Genomic DNA, 16,738 nt, shown 5'->3' with positions numbered 1-16,738 from the left:
CACCCTTCTGAGAAAACATTTGCATGAGAGCCTCTAATTGGGCTGGACTGAAGGGAGAGCTCTCGGTAGTACTGGCTGCGGGGATAATTCTTCTGAAATTACTATGTTGCCTTGAGTGTCATTTTTGTAATATTTTCTATCTGTTGGCTTGCCATGTAATTTTCAGCATTTATTTCTAATATGACCTGGCTTTTTGCAATAATCATATCAGGGTCTCCCTTTCTTTCCTCCAGCTTCAAAAGTACGCCCGACGAAAGCAGAGGCGTGCTCGTGATTTAGGGCACCAACTGAGGTTCACTGAACAGTAACTTCCTCTGAGCAGCAATGGCAGAAGTTGCGTCCATCGGGTTCATGCCAAAGTAAAAATCACCCAGCATGATCTTCTTTCTACTCTCTTCTCGACAGACTTCAAAGAAAGCTTTTCTGATATTCGGCAGCGGCTTCGTACCCAGAACGTGACCACGAACCTCATCCAAGTTTTTGTTGAGTCCCATCAAAAATTTGTAGACTTTTTTGCGTTTAGTGTGAGTTTTAAAGAGTTTCGAGTCTTCAGGACAATTCCACGAGTGTTTCTTGAAGACATCGAGTTATTGCCAGTGCCGAGAGAGTGCATTGTAGTACTGTGTTATAGTGAGCTCCCCCTGTCGCAGGTCCTGCAGCTGGGTCTCGATTTCGAAGGTGGCAGAAGTATTGTCTTAGCTGGAGTAAAACTCACATGCGGCCAACCAGATGCCGTGCGCGGTTTCATACAGCAAAAAATTTTCTCTGATCTCTATCGTCATTGAGTTGACTAACCAAGGCATTACCAGATTGTTTTCGGCCTTCCATGAACGAGCACTTGGATCATCCGCTGGTGGTTGAACAGATTTTCCCGTAAGGTATTCATCCCTGCTCTTCCCTTGGATGAACATGAGAACGAATGAAAACTATTGGAGATAATTACTCCCATTCAGTCTATATCCAGTGACAAATGAAGATATCTGGTCAATGTGAGAATGGTTGATAGGTATTGGATTAAAGGAACCCGAGACATGATCAAGGTGAGAGGAATTTTGCTCATCCATGGCCATTTCGACTTGAGTTGGATGATGAAAGATTTTTGCTGCTCTAATACCATGAAGAAATGAAGGAGAGAAAGTTCGTGTGACAAAGAAAAATCCTCTAATTTTCTTCTCTTCTTTCATAGTACAAATGTGCCAAATATATATACTTTTGGCTAATAAAAAACGATTAAAATATGCTAATTAAAAAATTAGTGGAGAGAGCACCCAGCTGTCCTAACAATATTAATTGTCTTAACCATTTGAGAAAAGACTAAGTTATTCCTAATGTAAGTATACATATATATACATTCCTCTATATGAACATTCTACACAAGGGAATCACCACCATCTTTTATAAGATGTACATTTAGTACTATTGGTGTATTGCATGGCTTAGCTCTCAGTTTTCCTGTTTCTGCAAGTAGATCAAATACATACTTCCTCCGAGATAACAAAATTCTTTCCTTTCTTCTTGTTACTTCAACCTCCAATAAGTATTATAACTATCCCAAGTTTTTGATATCCAATTTGGTATGCAAGAATGACCTGAGAGAAGATATTGACTTAAAAGAGGATATTCTTGCATGGTCATCTCCTGTAATAACTATATCATCAACATAAACAATAAGAAATATAATACCAATTGTTGATTGTATATAGAACACTGAATGATCATACTTGCTCTTCTTCAATCTGAACTCACAGACTACCTCACTAAACTTGTCAAAACATGCACGGAGTTTCTGTTTCAAACCATACAAAGATTTCTTGAAATGATAGACTCTCCATACTCCTCCTAAGCAACAAATTCAGGTGGTTGCTCCATATACATTTTTTATAAGAGATTACCTTGAAAAAATGTATTTTTAATATTCACCTGGTGTAAGGGTCAATCTCGAGAGGCTGCAATAGATATGAATAAACAGATAGGGGTAAGTTTGGCTATTGGAGAGAATGTATCAGAATAGTCTCTACCTTATAAGTTTGAGCATAACCTTTTGCTACCAATCGAACTTTAAGTTTTGTCACAAATTCATCTGGATTTACTTTGATTGCAAATATTCGTTTGCACCCTACAACTTTTTTTTTATTGGGTAAATCTATCAAATCCTATGTATGATTATCATTAAGATCATTTATTTTCTTAAACATGACATTATGCCAACCAGGGTGATTCAGAGCTTCTTTAACTGTTTTGGGTATAGAAGTGGAATATATAGAAGTAATTAAAGAGGTAGACGAAGCAGACAAGTGATATATGAAATGAAATTAGCAATGGGATAAGGAGAATGAGGAATGGTACATTGACGTGTACCTTTATAAAGAATTATGGGAAGATTAAGATCATGGGTGGAATGATCAGATGATGAAAAAGCTAATGCAGGATATGTATCATTAATCTGTTGTCTTCTGAAATAAATATAAATAATTGGCAGTAGTTCTTGAGTTGGAGGCACACCATCATCAATTTGCTCAGAAGGCACAAAAAAAATATCATTATTTAGTTGCTCCGTAGAGGTCCTATGCTGGAATTTATAGATGAGTCACTTATTATCCTTTACCTGATCTATAGAATTGGACTGTAAGGAGAATAACAATATATTCTCTGAAAGGACTACATCCATTGATACTAGATGTTTATTAAGTTCTAGAGAGTAACACCGATATTCTTTTTGCAATCAAAAATATCTCAAAAGGTACACTTCAAGACTTTTGGATCCAACTTAATAATATTAAGTCGCATATTTTGAACATAACAAGTAGTACCAAATACCTATAGTTGTACTAGAAACAGTGACTTGTTTGGAAAAAGAATATTGTAAGGAATATTATCTTCAAGTACCATAAATAGTAGACGATTAATCAAGAAACAGGCAGTAGATACAGCATTAGCTCAGAATTGTTTAGAAACCTATGTCTGGAACAAAATGGCTCGAGCAGTCTTAAGTAAATGTCTGTTTTGTTTCTCAACCATCCTGTTTTGAGATGGTGTAATCAACACAAGAAGACTGATGAAGAATCTCATGTTGAGTCATAATTCTTAAATGAATCTTACATATATTTTTTAACATTATCACTTCTTAGCTTCATGCACAGAAACAGTAAATTGAGTTTTGATTTCCGCATGAAAAATATAAAAATGAACAAACACTTAATAACGATTTTCTATAAAGTATATCCTAATCATTGAAGAAAAATCATCCACAAAAGTAATAAAAACCCAATTTTAGACATAATAGGACGTGGATCCCAAATATCAAAATGAATTAATTCAAAAGTAGACTCAGTTTGTTTATTAATTCTTGGACTCGACGAGCTACGATGATATTTTAGACATAAAGTATATCCTAATCATTGAAAAAAAATCATCCACAAAAGTAATAAAAATTTTATTTTAGACATAATAGGACATGAATCCCAAATATTAGAATGAATTAATTCAAAAGTAAACTCAATTCGTTTATTAATTCTTGAACTCAACGAGTTATGATGATATTTTGCAAATTGATACGACTCAGAATCTAATGAAGATACATTATGAAACTGAGAATACAACTTTTTCAACACAGTAAGAGATGGATGTCCCAATTGACAATGTGCTTTAAATACGGAGACAATACCAGAGCAGGCAACTGATCGAGGTACACACCTATCAAGAATGTAGAGACCTTCTGATACATGTCCTTTACTAATAATAAGATCTTAAAAAAGATAATGATCAGGAAAGAATGAGATACAACAATTAAAACTTTTAGTAAGTTTACTTATAGAAATCAAATTGAAAGTAAGTTTAGGTAGATTTAAAACAGATGTCAGAGTAATGGAGAGAGTTGGTTTTACAGTCCCAGAACCCTCAATATTATAAGTTGACCTATCAACAATAGTTACAGTAGAGGGTGTTCTATGTGATCGAAAGTTAAAGAAAATATTAGAGTTACCTGTCATGTGATCTGTAGTACTATAATCAATCACTCATTTGTTTGATAAAAAGATAAAACATCTTTTACCTGATTCAGTAGAAGTAGTGGCTGGTGTGCATCTTTTTAAAGATTCTTGAAACTAAGACAACCTTGCATACTCAGCGACTAAAACCATAATAGTTTTCTTAGAAAATGAGCTAACAGTAGCAGTAATAGTAATATTAGTAGTTTGTATTCTCTGATTCCGATTCTATAATTTCTTACATTGTCGCTTTGTATGTACTTGCTCATAACGGTAATAACAAATAATATTACTTGAATCATTATTCCGACTATCCATTGTTCTCTTTCATCTCCTATTGTTATTTCTTCCTCCTCTAGCAACAAGAACGTTAATATGCTGATTAGGTGTAGTAGTCTCTTTATGCAACACTCTCCTCAACATTTTTTGAAGAGATGTGATCTCAGAATCGGGTAGAATTTGAGATTTGGTAGTCTCAAATTCATATGGAAGACCAGCCAAAAAGCTCATTATGGCTATCTGCTCTCTTTGTGTTTTACCTTGATACAGCACGGAACGGCAAAAGTACATTCAGCTCCTCATATGTCTTTGTAAATTCCATATAATAGGTCGTGATAGATTTGGCTTTCTTCTTAGCACGATAGAAAGCCTTACAAATATCATACATGCGAGACATATTTCCTTTGTCTGAATGCAGAAATTCTAAATAATTCATTAGCTCTTTAACAAACTCACAATGATTAAGTCAATTATCGCACTGTCAATTGAATTTCTAATATGCAAAAACAATCGTGCATCATCTCGTAGCCAAATTTGTCTAGTTCCATCAGTTGGAGGGTCTTGAGTCAAGTGATCATTCTTATTAATACTACGTAGATAAATCCTAATAGTTTTGTTCTACTTCAGATAATTTGTGCTATTTAATTTATGTTTAGTGATCTTTGACATGAGCGGTACTATCTCACTCATAGAAAACTTGTTATCACACATTTTAACTCAAGAATATGCACAAATTGTCACCCAGAATACCCAAATACAATAGTTAGAGATATATAAAAAAACACTACAAATAAAGCAGAAAATCCCAAAAAACAGAGTACCTCTTCACACACGGTTGTCAACAATCCTATCAGAACCTCACTGTCAACCATTGGAGATTCTGCGCTATCGCACGTACTGCCACCGGAGATCCAGGCGCTGCCGCTGGAAAGCCATGCACCGCCACCGGAAACTACCTAACAACCTTCTTTCGGCTAGAAATCACCACGAAACTCCAATGCACACCCTAATCCGGAATGTCGTTCACAGAAACGCCCCAAATCGCATTGGAGAACAGAGGATCGCTTGTTGTCGTGCGATTTGCTCCGCTGCAGCTTCATCCTCTTCGGTCTGCTGGTTTCGTGCTCATAACCAACCAACCGAGCTCCTCTACGACTTCTGTCTTCATACGAGAAAACAACAGGCATGGGAATACATTCCTCTGGCAAACCTAACGCACGCAGCCTCAAACCGCCGCTCAAACAGCCTCCTCGGCTTCTCCTCCATATATCACTGTGTTGGCTGCACTCTGAACTAGTCGGAGATCGGTGGTCGACTTCCTCCGGTGCTGGAAATGGGTTGTTCAACCCTTATTTGGTTTGATGTAATCTTACTCTTAAAACCCTAACTCTAACCCTATCTCTGATATCATATAAGAGTTAGATAAAAGAATACTGAATATTTTCTTGTATTTTATTGAAATAAAAGTATGAATATATATATATATATATATATGTAAATGAATTTATATATAATAACCAACATAAATTATTCTATTAATTTTTTTTTTTAATTAAGTTAATATATTTGATAAGATAATATTATTATGTATAGAGAATATTTTATAATATTATAACAAATTCCATTGCAATAAAGATCTATTTTGATTGGGTTTGTGCTAATTAATTTTTTTTTTTTCTCTTTGTAATAGGTCTATATATCCATGTATTTGCCTATTCTTACTATACAAGAAATAGTTTTTTTCTTTGAGGGCACAATTTTGTTACCTTAGTCGGTTTTTGGTTGATTTTTTTTTTTACATCTAATTTTTCCAATTTACGTTTATTTAGAAGGATGACTTATTCTCCGTACATGTATTCATTTCTCTTTGTTTCGAATAATACTTTTTTAATCAGTTCCTAATAATATTTTTCCTTTTAGCTCCACAATCTTTCAAAAAGGAAGCCATGTGTTATGACAAACAAACTCATCAAATTTGTAGTTGTACCATGAGTAGAAACATAGTCGGTTCTTTTTCTTTTTTCTTTTTTCTTGGGGGGGGGGGGAGAAGCAACTTGTTTAAGATTAACTTTGTTATTTATGCATGAAGGTTTTTGTAGCTTCTTTATCAGAGAAAACTTACTAACGCTGAACATGTAAACTTAGGTTCAAGACCTCCTGTTGGAATATGGAGTTGAAATTATTGCTGAAACTCTTACTGAAGGTTTATCACGTGTGAAAAGATGTACTGATGAGGGACGGGCTCTCATGTCATTAGATCTTCAGGTACTTCCTTTAACATGGTGGGAATTTTGCAAATTTTACAGTGGAGTTTTGGCTCACTTCTTCCAGCATAGTGTGAGAAATTGCCTGCTGTTTTTTTTCTTTTTTCAATTTTATCTTTTTAGGTTTTGATCAATGGCCTGCAACATTTTGTTTCCATAAATGTGAAGCCAAAGTTACAATTAGTTGAAACTTTCATCAAGGTGAGCTTTCTTTTTTCCTCTTTTTGAGATTTCCCACCAAGATAAGCATAGTCATTCTTGAAATGGTAATTTACTTTATTGATAGATTGATTGCACACAACAGTTGTAATTTGGAAAGCTGCACATTGTCTGACCTTTTAAAGTGTCAATGGAATCAAATCTTTAAAATCTACTTAACTGGTCTTCTCTCTCTTAACAGGCTTACTATCTTCCAGAGACTGAATATGTCCACTGGGCACGTGCTCATCCTGTAAGGAAACTCTTTAGTCTATAATTAATCTACAAATCTTTATGTTTCGCATGATCTTATATGGGAGACATATTACAGGAGTATAGCAAAAATCAAATTGTGGGGCTAATCAACCTGGTTGCTACAATGAAAGGTTGGAAGAGAAAAAACCGATTAGAAGTATTAGAAAAGCTGGAATCAGCTGGCGGTTAAATTTGGGAAACCATGTAAAGTTTTAAGGTTCGCACTGTACTAATTCTTTTTGTTGTATATTTTTTAGTGTTTAATCAATGGTCCTTGATAATAGAGTACACTTTTTCTGAGTTTGTAAATCTTCAAATCTCAGTTGTAAACACTTGGTCTTCCCCACCGGGGAAGACATCAAATGTAATTTTGGATACATGCGTGAAATAATCATAAGAGTTATTTTCATAAGACTAATGCTTACGTCTCCAAGCTTTCTGGTTTTGCGCAACTCACCATAATTGTGATTCTCTCAACACACTGGACCCCCTCTGGTTAAATTTTCATTTATAGAGATTTTTGTTTGACTTTATGTTAGTCAATTTTTATTTTTAAATCTTATGTGAGGTTATGTTTGAGACGGATGAACTAAATTTTGCAAATTATTTAAAAATTCGCAGTTGGTTCAGTTGAAAATATTGAAGTTCAATTCCAATACTGAATTTAGTTTCAAGTTTTAATTATGTGAAATAGGAATATTATAAATATTTAAATAAGAACAATTCATTTTAACTATGATTTATGCTTAATTAAGCTAATTATTTCTGTAATTACATATATAATATATATATGTAAATTGTAAATAACATTGAATTAAATAATCAAAATTTAAAAATAAAGTGTGAAAAGAATAAGCATGAACCACAACGTAAGACAGTTGAATTAGAACTAAGGAAAGTCGAGTTTGTATTCTCATAAAAATGAAAGTTCCCACAACTAGCTAGCCGGTAGAGGAGTCAACGTCGTATTCCATCCTTCAAAAACGACGTCACATGGAATTCCACGGTGCTTTCACCCAACACTCGACACTCTCTCATCTCCAAATCTATTCTCTCCCTCATTTCGTCCACACGCTCCTTTGTCCCGTAAACTCTCTCTCAATATCCACGTACTCCAAATTTAAATTAATTTTTTTTAATTATTTATTTTTTGTGAAATAAAATATATAATTCGGTATGTAGTGATTGTTATGTATACAAATAAATACTAATATGTATATATACTATATTTCTATATGTTGTATTGTATTATATAAATATAATGTACAAATTATAAATATATTTTTAAATTAATAAAATTTAAACCAAAATTTTAAAATTTTAGTTTTAAAAATTATTTTAATTTTTATCATTATTTTAATCAAATACAAAATTTCTATTTTTACATTATTTTGCTTGTAGACTATATTCTTAGTAATTTTAGTATCAATAATTATTTTTACTAAACACCCAACTTCAACTCTTTTATAATGATAATATTTTTAACAGTTAGTATATAAATATCGATAATTTTTAATCAAAATATTTTTAGTTAACATTTATTTTAACAAATATTTTTAAAATTTACAGCATAAATTTCAATCTTCCTAACCGCCCAATTAGTTTTTAAATATAAAGCTAGTGTTGGTTAATTGATTTGAATCAAGTGGGCAACAATTAATCTGGTCGACAATGAGTACAGTTTATAAGAAAATTTTCATTACCGCACGAAGAGATTAACTAATATTTATTTATAGAAATGGAGAGAATCCTACTCCAAATCTTCCATGCCCTTGCCAAACAGGAGAAGAAATCATCCAAAGAGAGGAAAATCTCATTGGTGGCACTCCTCCTATGATCCCTCTAAATACAAAAACACCCCCAACACTCTACTCAGTTAATACTCATCCATCATATCACAACTCAAACTAGAAGAAAGGAAAAGAGAAATACTTGGGCTACTTCTATTATGAGATCAAGATTTGTTTGAGCAAATCCATGAATTGAAATTTCTAGAGTTGCTTACAGTTTCAACTGAGGTAAGAATACAGAATGATTGGTTGAGATTACATGTGAATTAATAAGAGTACAGAGAATATTAATGAGAAACATAACTCTTGCTACGATCTGCAAGGATTCTGTTCCTCAAACATGCAGCAAGTAAACCTGTCATAGGATGCAATATATTACGACTTTGACAGAAACAACACTAGCTACAGTGATAACTGAACCTAATTATCTTGGTATATAAGAAAGGACTCAGAGAATAATAAAATTTGGAATATCAAATTTTAGTCTGTAACATCTCAGATTCCTGCAATTAAAGGAAGATGATGGTAAACAGACAGCACCTGTCAATCTCCTAGAAATAATAATCCAACTGGTGCTAACTTCTTAAACAAATCTAATTGCTTCTTTTCCATATCCTAAACAGTTTGTACATACTCTTAACAATCAATAAACACATAATATTTTAACATCCTTCACGAAACCGCTAAATACAATTTACAATTATCTCCCACTGAATGCCAAATTCACAATACCATTAAACATCTGCATCAAAACCATTCCTCCTTTTTTACGGGTTCTCTTCCTCCCAATATGTTTCTTTCTTTTTGTCAAAGAGGTGATTATATCTCTAAATAAGAGGTGATTATATAGAATTAACTTCACATAATGAAAAACTTATTGTACTTAACATAGAGTTTCAAGTATGCGACAAATATGTGAAAATTGCATATGGAGACCAACTAGACATAAAATGTGAAATCTCAAATAAAATAAAATAAAGAAAAAATTTACAAAAGATAACAATCTATAAAAACATATGATAAAGTTTTAACTTACATAATATGACAGCAAGATGTAGATCATTCTGTATTCCATTGCTTTACTCCTCTCTTCAGTTAGCTTACGTTGACATCCTCTAACAGTTATTGAGGGAGATATAACATATACAAACTGTTGTTCTGAGTCATTCAGTGGCTTTCTGTCTTTCAGTTAGATTTCAGACTCTCTCCAGTGTCCTGCAGCTTTGGGCAGTTCCTGTGAGTATATTCTGTCTCACGAGGTAATTTAACCCCAACTCTCTCCAGCTCTGGCAAATCTAAAAGATATAATACTTTCAAATTATCCAATATAAAGTTTTCACCCCCCGTGCAGTCAAAAAGTTTCCTCACTTTATCGCAGAATTTAACTTTAAGGGTTTCTAGGAATCTGGGAAGCTGAGTTGGAGGGAAGAGACTTTCAAGCTCTGGGCAACAATCAAGGTACAAATGTTTAAGATTATTAAAACTATCAGTATGCAATTTCTCGCTGCAAACACTATTTAGTTTTGGAAGGTTGGATACCCACAGAATCTCGAGCTTTTTCTCCTTTATTTCTCCATCTTCATGGCAAAATACTTTCTCCACTTCGGGGCATCTCTCCAGCCAACAACCTTTTATTTCATTAACATCAAATGCACTGAACATGGACGAGCAACTTGTAGAGATATCGTCAATGAAACAGATTTTTTCAGCTTCTGAGATGGCTTCCTTAACATGTGGAGGGAAATTGTCAGATCCACTAGACCCACGAAATTCCAAAAACCCACCACGCTTTTCAGGATGGGGAAAACATCTAGTTTTCAAGTAGATGTCCCCATAGGCATGCATATCCCTCAGGCAAAGCCTGCCTTTTTCTTGCTCATTGAAGCAAACCGAAACATAAAACTCTTTGAAGCAGTTTCTCCAGAAATTTGGGTTTTTCTCCAAGATCTCAAAAAACTTTGCTCTAGTCACCTGCAAGTAAAGATTACTGCTTTGAGCAGAAATCTCAGTAGGTTCAGGTATGCTACATTTTTCCCAGCTAAGTTCCTCTGGCAGGCGCTTTATCTTGCTCCAATCAAGTCTTTGAATGACGGCCAAGTCTGGCAGGACAAGGCACTTTAAGCAAGCCAACTCTGATATTACGTAGGGGAATTCTTTTATTCCAGTGCCTGATAAATTAAGGACCTGCAGATGACCAAGTGATTCCAGGGGAGGCATGCTTTCTAAGCTCGAACAACCACATAATGAGAGCTCAAAGAGATTTATAAGTTTCCCAATAGATTGAAGAGTGAGGGGACTCCTAGGTTTAGTGACAGATGATCCTGCCTCCATGGCTGTTTCAGATAGATTTAGAACCTGAAGCTTTGTAAGTTCTCCCAAATGACAATCTATTTCTGCACCCGAATGAATTGTTAATGAAAGCTGAGTCAAATTGGTGAGGATGGAGATAAATTTGAAGTCATGAAGAATGACCCCACATAGGCTGAGAGCTTCAATGTTACTCATAGTCTTCCAAAATTCATCTGGGGCATTACTCAAAGATTTCACACCATTAAGATCAAGGTCCTTGAGTTTCAAAAGGACTTTTGCCTGTGAAAAATCTTTTAGCTCGGTGCAGTTTCTAAGTGAAAGGTAACGCAAGTTGCTAGGATTACACAGATCTGGTACTCTTTGAATCTTAGTATCAGAGAGATTTAGTTTTTGAAGACGAGACATGCACTCAAAGGATCCATCAATTGTGGTCAAAGCACTACAACCTGAAAGATCTAGAAGCTCAAGTCTTTGGCAGTCTTTCAACTGGGGCAACTTAAGCAGCTTCTCACAACCGGAGAGGTCAAGAATCTCAAGGCTCACAAGCCCTTCCATTGATGCAAGATTTTGTAGTGAAGAACAATCTTTAAGAAAGAGATGACGGAGAAGCCCAAGTTTGGAAAGAGATGGAAGACTTATCAATCTAGAGGCTTTTGAAAGATCTAGAACCTGAAGCTTTTTCATCTCTTCCAATGCTTTCACAGATGATAGTTCAACAAGCTCAGTGCATCCTTTCAATTTAAGATCACAAAGATTCGCAATGTTGGAAGGCAAGTTTTTTATTGGAGTTTCTGATAGATCGAGGATTTTAAGGTGGTCTTTTTTTTCAAATTGTTCTCCAGTAATTGTCTTTAATTTATTGGCACCACAAATATCAAGAATCTGGAGGCCAGACACTGATTTCAAATTGGGCAATATGGTTAACCTATCACAACCTCTTAATAGGAGCCGTTCCAGGCAATTAGTGTTGGAGTTCCGGGAGTTTAATATTGGCAATCGTTGAACTTTGCTGTAAGACAGATCAATCATTTTAAGATTCTGAAGCTGTGAAAAGCTTTTGTTTTTCTTATTCAATTCTTCTAAAGATCTAGCCCCATGAAGATCAATTACCTCAAGGTTTGTCAGTGATTGCAGATTCGGCAATCCTTCTAAGCTAAAACAATCTCTAACAATGAACACGCGTAGTTCCTTCAGATTAGAAATAGAATCGGGCAATGATCTAATTGGGAGGTCAGATAGATTAAGGCTTTGAAGCTGTGATATTTTCTTAAACACTTCATCTGGAATAATCATCAAGGAGTTAGAACCAGATATCTCAAGAGCTGTCAAATGATCCAGGCTTTGAATATTGCTGATGTCTTCCAAGAGATCACAACCCCTGAGTACAAGCACCTTGAGCTTGTCCATTGTTGATGATGGTAAGGGCACACACTTGAACCTGTACTCAAAAAGACCAAGAATTTCAATGTCCTGTTCATAGTCAAAGTAGTTCTCACAGAGTTGCCAATGGAGGCAGCTTCCATTGGTCAGCAAAGCAGACACCTTTTCCCCACGTCCACCATTGTGCAGAGTTTTCATCATGCCATCCGTCTGTGTGACTCGCCAAACACCTTTAAAATTTTCATACTTGAAGACATTAACCAATCCGAGCCTTGCAGTCCCATAAAATCCACGTTCTTGAAGATTATCCATGCCCATCACTGCTTCCTCCAAAACAACAAAATTATCCTCTTGTATCTTCAGCAAGCCACGGTCAATAAGCTCCATGAAAACAGAATGTCCATTCTCATAAGATTCCTTTATGTTATGAACAGGACCTAAGTAGCCTTCCAATATCCAGTTGGCAATCAAATCCGTGTAATGAACAATTCCATATTCGCCAAGGAAGTGCAAACTATGCCAAAAACAGTCAACCACAGCATCTCTTTGCATCATCTTACACGCGAGGTGAGCAAGATGGTTTGCACCAGTAATTTTTTTCTTAGAACCAGCTGCCGCCTCAGAATCAACTGCATGTTCAGGACCTATATCTTTTCCGGATCCGTCTGCTTTTTCATAAACAACAGCAGCCTCTGTCAAAGCTCTTTCCAGTTTCTGAGACAGAACCTCAGAGTCCTTTTCATTTCGAGTAATGTAATTCAAGCCTTCTGCAATCACACGGATAGCCGCTGGCAAACCCATGCTCATTTGCACGATGTGTGCAGACAATGTTTTGAAACTTGGATGGTCAGACACATTTTTCTCAACCATTGTCTTCAGTAAATCTAATAAATTTTGCTCATTCAGTGGCTCAAACTCAATCTCTTTTCTCCCTGACTCAAGCTCTCCATATTTCTCTCTCCGGGTAATTAGATACTTTACATTCCCAGTTGGCATGAGTTTCCAATATGAAAATAACATATTCTCTAGTTCACTCACCTCAGATCCCTTTTCATTTCTTTCACCATCCAAAATTAGTAGAAGATATTTTGCAGGGGCAGCTCTCCTTTTCTCAAGCTCTTCAGTTATCCTCTTCTTTAGATCTTCTGGTTTTTTCTTCTTTGCCTCTTTAGTATCATCCTCATCCCCATCCTCAACAGAGGGAAGTAAAGATAACTGGCGAGCAATTGTATTATTAAGGGATTCATCGTCGTATTTCCTGCTGAGAGAAAACCAAAGAGTTGTGTAGCATAAGCCTTCATTCATTGCAGTGTTAATTATCCTTCTTGCAATCCACGTCTTCCCCATTCCAGCATCGCCAACAAGAACAATCTTTGATACCCTATCATTGCTCAATAGTCCTTCTATGGTTTTTTCCCTCTCCTCCATTGTTCTTTGGAACAAGGCCATTATGCTGCAATAAAAATTTGGAGAAGTATCACAAGAATGATCTAACAAGATAAAATTAATACTATAACTTGGCAAAATACTCTTATTAGTAGCAGTCATTTAAAGTATAAATAGTATAATATTTAATAAAATTTGCTGTAGAGAGATTTTTTAATATAAGATGTGATATTACATTTAATTAATTATGTTATAAAATTAAAATAAAAATATATATTATAAAAATAGTACTAATATTAAACTAACAAAGAATTATATTACATTAAAAATTTAATTATTATAATTATTTAAATTATATTAGTTTTAAAAATATTCTAGTAAGTTTAAATTATTAGAATATTTATTTTAATCTAATGATTTTATTTATTTTTAGTATAAATATTAATTTCTAAATAAAATTTATTTAATTAATTTACAATAAATATAAATTTATTGATAATAAAATAAAAATATTATTTACTTCTAAATTTTTGAGTTAATAGACTTTCAAATTTTAAAATATATTCAACTTCAAGAGCATATTACATATAAGGAACGTATTTGGAGTTTGGAGCTTTCAATTTCAAATCTATTAAAAGCTAAAAATAAGTTTTCTTTTAATTTTATGTGCTAAAAAGAACAATAACCACAAATAGCGGGAAAGAAAAGAAATGTTCTGGAACTACACAGTATAAGAAAAGATGAAGATATTTATACTGTGTAGTTTCAGAACATTTCTTGTCGCCTAAAGAACTCCTTTTTGTCATTTTCGAAATTTATTGAGAAATGGTATGGTTTAAAAAAATAAAAATCAAAACTATCAATTATTTCGAAATAAATTAAAACACAGAGAAGAACTCGTACCTCCCAATATAAGATTCACATTACATTCTAATTTTCTTTTGTTTCTAACCTTGGTCTACCTTTTTTTAATTTTAAATTTTAAATTTTAAATTTCGTTCTTCTGATAAATCTGTGGAGACCTATTTCTATTTTACCTCTGATCGAAGAACAATGCGTCTATATTTTGAGCGAGAGGTGATTTTAGCATAGAGCAGGGAAAAATGAGTAATCAACAGATACAGAGGCGAAAATGAGCAAAAAGCACAAATCAATAATGAGAATTAACAAGTGAAAGAATTGCAAACGAAAGAAAAAGAGAGTCAGGAACCTGGAACACGCAGTGTTGGATTGATCTGAAAGCAAATCAGCTTCGAGCTTCCTCTGCGATTTGCTTGCAGCTGCTTCAGCTTCAGCTATTATACCGTTGCGTCTCAATCAACCCCCGGCGTCCCTAAAGTCACGGTCAACTCAATTTCCCAATTAACAAGAAAAACGTGAGAAAGGACTCAAATACTATATTAGGAGACAAATGCAACAACTTGATGGGATTAATTATTTAAGGTGAATTGCCTTGAATACCCTTACTTTCCTAAAATTATTACCAAATATATCGGGCATACATATGCCGGTACATATAATAGACTATGCATACACCTTGCAATTTCAACTTGGCTCTTCTCTGAAATTAGCTTCTCAAAGACTCTCCATGTACGGAATCCATCAACACCGCCTCCGACTCTGCTCCCTCTTCGTCTTCATGAGCAATCCATCACCGGTGCGTCATCGCCGCGCTCCATTTGTAAGCCTGTTTCGCCTTGCGACTCCTCCATGGCTCTCACTTTAACAATCACGGTAGTTGCTCTCTTCTTGATGGCTTTTGTTGAAGGGTTGAGATTTTGCTGTCAATAGTTAAACAATGTTTTAACTATGATATAGTTTTTATCTTTTGGTTTAAGCTGTGTAGGAAACTTGCGTTAGTGAACAACTTACGTTTTAGGCGTGTTTAAAGTTATAAGCAACCTGTATTAGCTATCTTTGGAAAACCATTGCTGTAATGGGAAGAAAATTAGTAAGAGATTTACTTAAGGTTCTAAGGAAGCAGTAGAATCTGTTTTTAAGCCTAAAAAAAAAAAAAAAAATTCCTCTTCCTCTACTCTCTGTTACTCTCCTTCTTTGTTTTCTGCATTTTTTCTAGACCTCGGTTCACCTTTTTGAGAACGGTGGAGGTCAGCATGAGCGAGGGATTCTTGTCCGGGTGGAGAGAGAAGGAATGTGCGAGAGCTTCATCGATCTTCCCTGAACTAGAAACACCTGAAATCTCCATAATCGCTTTCTTGACGAAAGTACTGGAACCTCAACCTCTCAAAGAACCGAAATGAACCCTAGGGTTTCGGGAACACCGAATGATTTCAATAGGAGAAAAAAAAATTTAGAGATGCTGTGATACCGTATTAGATTCTGTGAAGAATGTAAGAGAGAATTTGAAAGAGAATGAGCAGAAATTGAAAAACTGGTGAAGTTTGTGAGAAGCAAATGGCCCTCGGAAACTTCTGGAGAGGGGAGAGAAAAAACGAGCTGTAGTATTAGGTAAAGTGTGAAAATGAATATATTCATTTAATTAATGTACGGAGGAGATTATCCATACAGGAAAGTAGACTACAATTAACCTTATACTTTTTGAGTGTTTACATTATACAAGAAATTAAAAAAAAAATGATTTTTCTTTGAATTCCATTTTTTATATTTTTTATTGAAGTTTTAATTTTTTTTTTTACTTCATAATACATATATATATATATATATATAACACCTTTGGATGGAGTAGAACATTCACATGTGTCCTTATCCAAATTTAAAATTAAAAAAAAGGGAGAGAAATAAAGTCTAATATGTGCGTTTACTTTAACATAACTTATTTTATAATTTAAATTATAAATTTGACATAGTTAACATATCTTATAAATTAAATTTTAAAATTATTAATTTCAAGAACAATATCTTGTTTATA

General features: G+C 34.4%; 2 protein-coding genes across 8 annotated transcripts in view; one reads left to right on the top strand and one right to left on the bottom strand.

The window, feature by feature from the left end:
- The window catches only part of LOC110815539 (coiled-coil protein), an 80,679-nt gene extending 73,279 nt beyond the window's left edge, over positions 1–7,400 (top strand). Inside the window, exons 22-25 of the mRNA XM_088213299.1 lie at positions 6,411–6,530; positions 6,653–6,730; positions 6,930–6,980; positions 7,059–7,400. Coding sequence (XP_088069425.1) covers positions 6,411–6,530; positions 6,653–6,730; positions 6,930–6,980; positions 7,059–7,172 — 363 coding nt within the window. The 3' untranslated portion in view covers positions 7,173–7,400. The remainder of the gene's footprint in view (positions 1–6,410; positions 6,531–6,652; positions 6,731–6,929; positions 6,981–7,058) is intronic.
- A 1,500-nt stretch (positions 7,401–8,900) lies between these two features.
- LOC110815535 (NB-ARC domain-containing disease resistance protein) lies at positions 8,901–16,329 on the bottom strand. 7 transcript variants are annotated; one of them, XR_002539851.2, is made up of 5 exons: positions 15,938–16,328; positions 15,721–15,779; positions 15,059–15,629; positions 9,809–13,915; positions 8,901–9,127 (listed from the first exon to the last, which is right to left on the bottom strand). XR_002539851.2 is itself a non-coding variant. In XM_088213298.1 (2 exons), exon 2 carries the CDS (start codon positions 13,909–13,911, stop codon positions 9,958–9,960), a length of 3,954 nt encoding a protein of 1,317 aa, XP_088069424.1. In that variant the 5' UTR covers positions 13,912–13,915; positions 15,059–16,329; the 3' UTR covers positions 9,601–9,957. The 7 variants fall into 7 exon arrangements, 1 of the variants encoding a protein (XP_088069424.1); XR_015816969.1 differs by having other exon boundaries at positions 15,059–15,197; positions 15,385–16,328; XR_015816970.1 differs by having other exon boundaries at positions 15,059–15,181; positions 15,385–16,328.
- Between the last annotated feature and the right edge of the window lie 409 nt (positions 16,330–16,738).

The sequence above is a fragment of the Carica papaya genome, chromosome 2 (assembly GCF_054855325.1).
Source record: "Carica papaya isolate Zhongbai chromosome 2, ASM5485532v1, whole genome shotgun sequence".
NCBI lineage: Eukaryota > Viridiplantae > Streptophyta > Magnoliopsida > Brassicales > Caricaceae > Carica > Carica papaya.
This window is presented reverse-complemented; position numbering and strand designations above follow the sequence as displayed.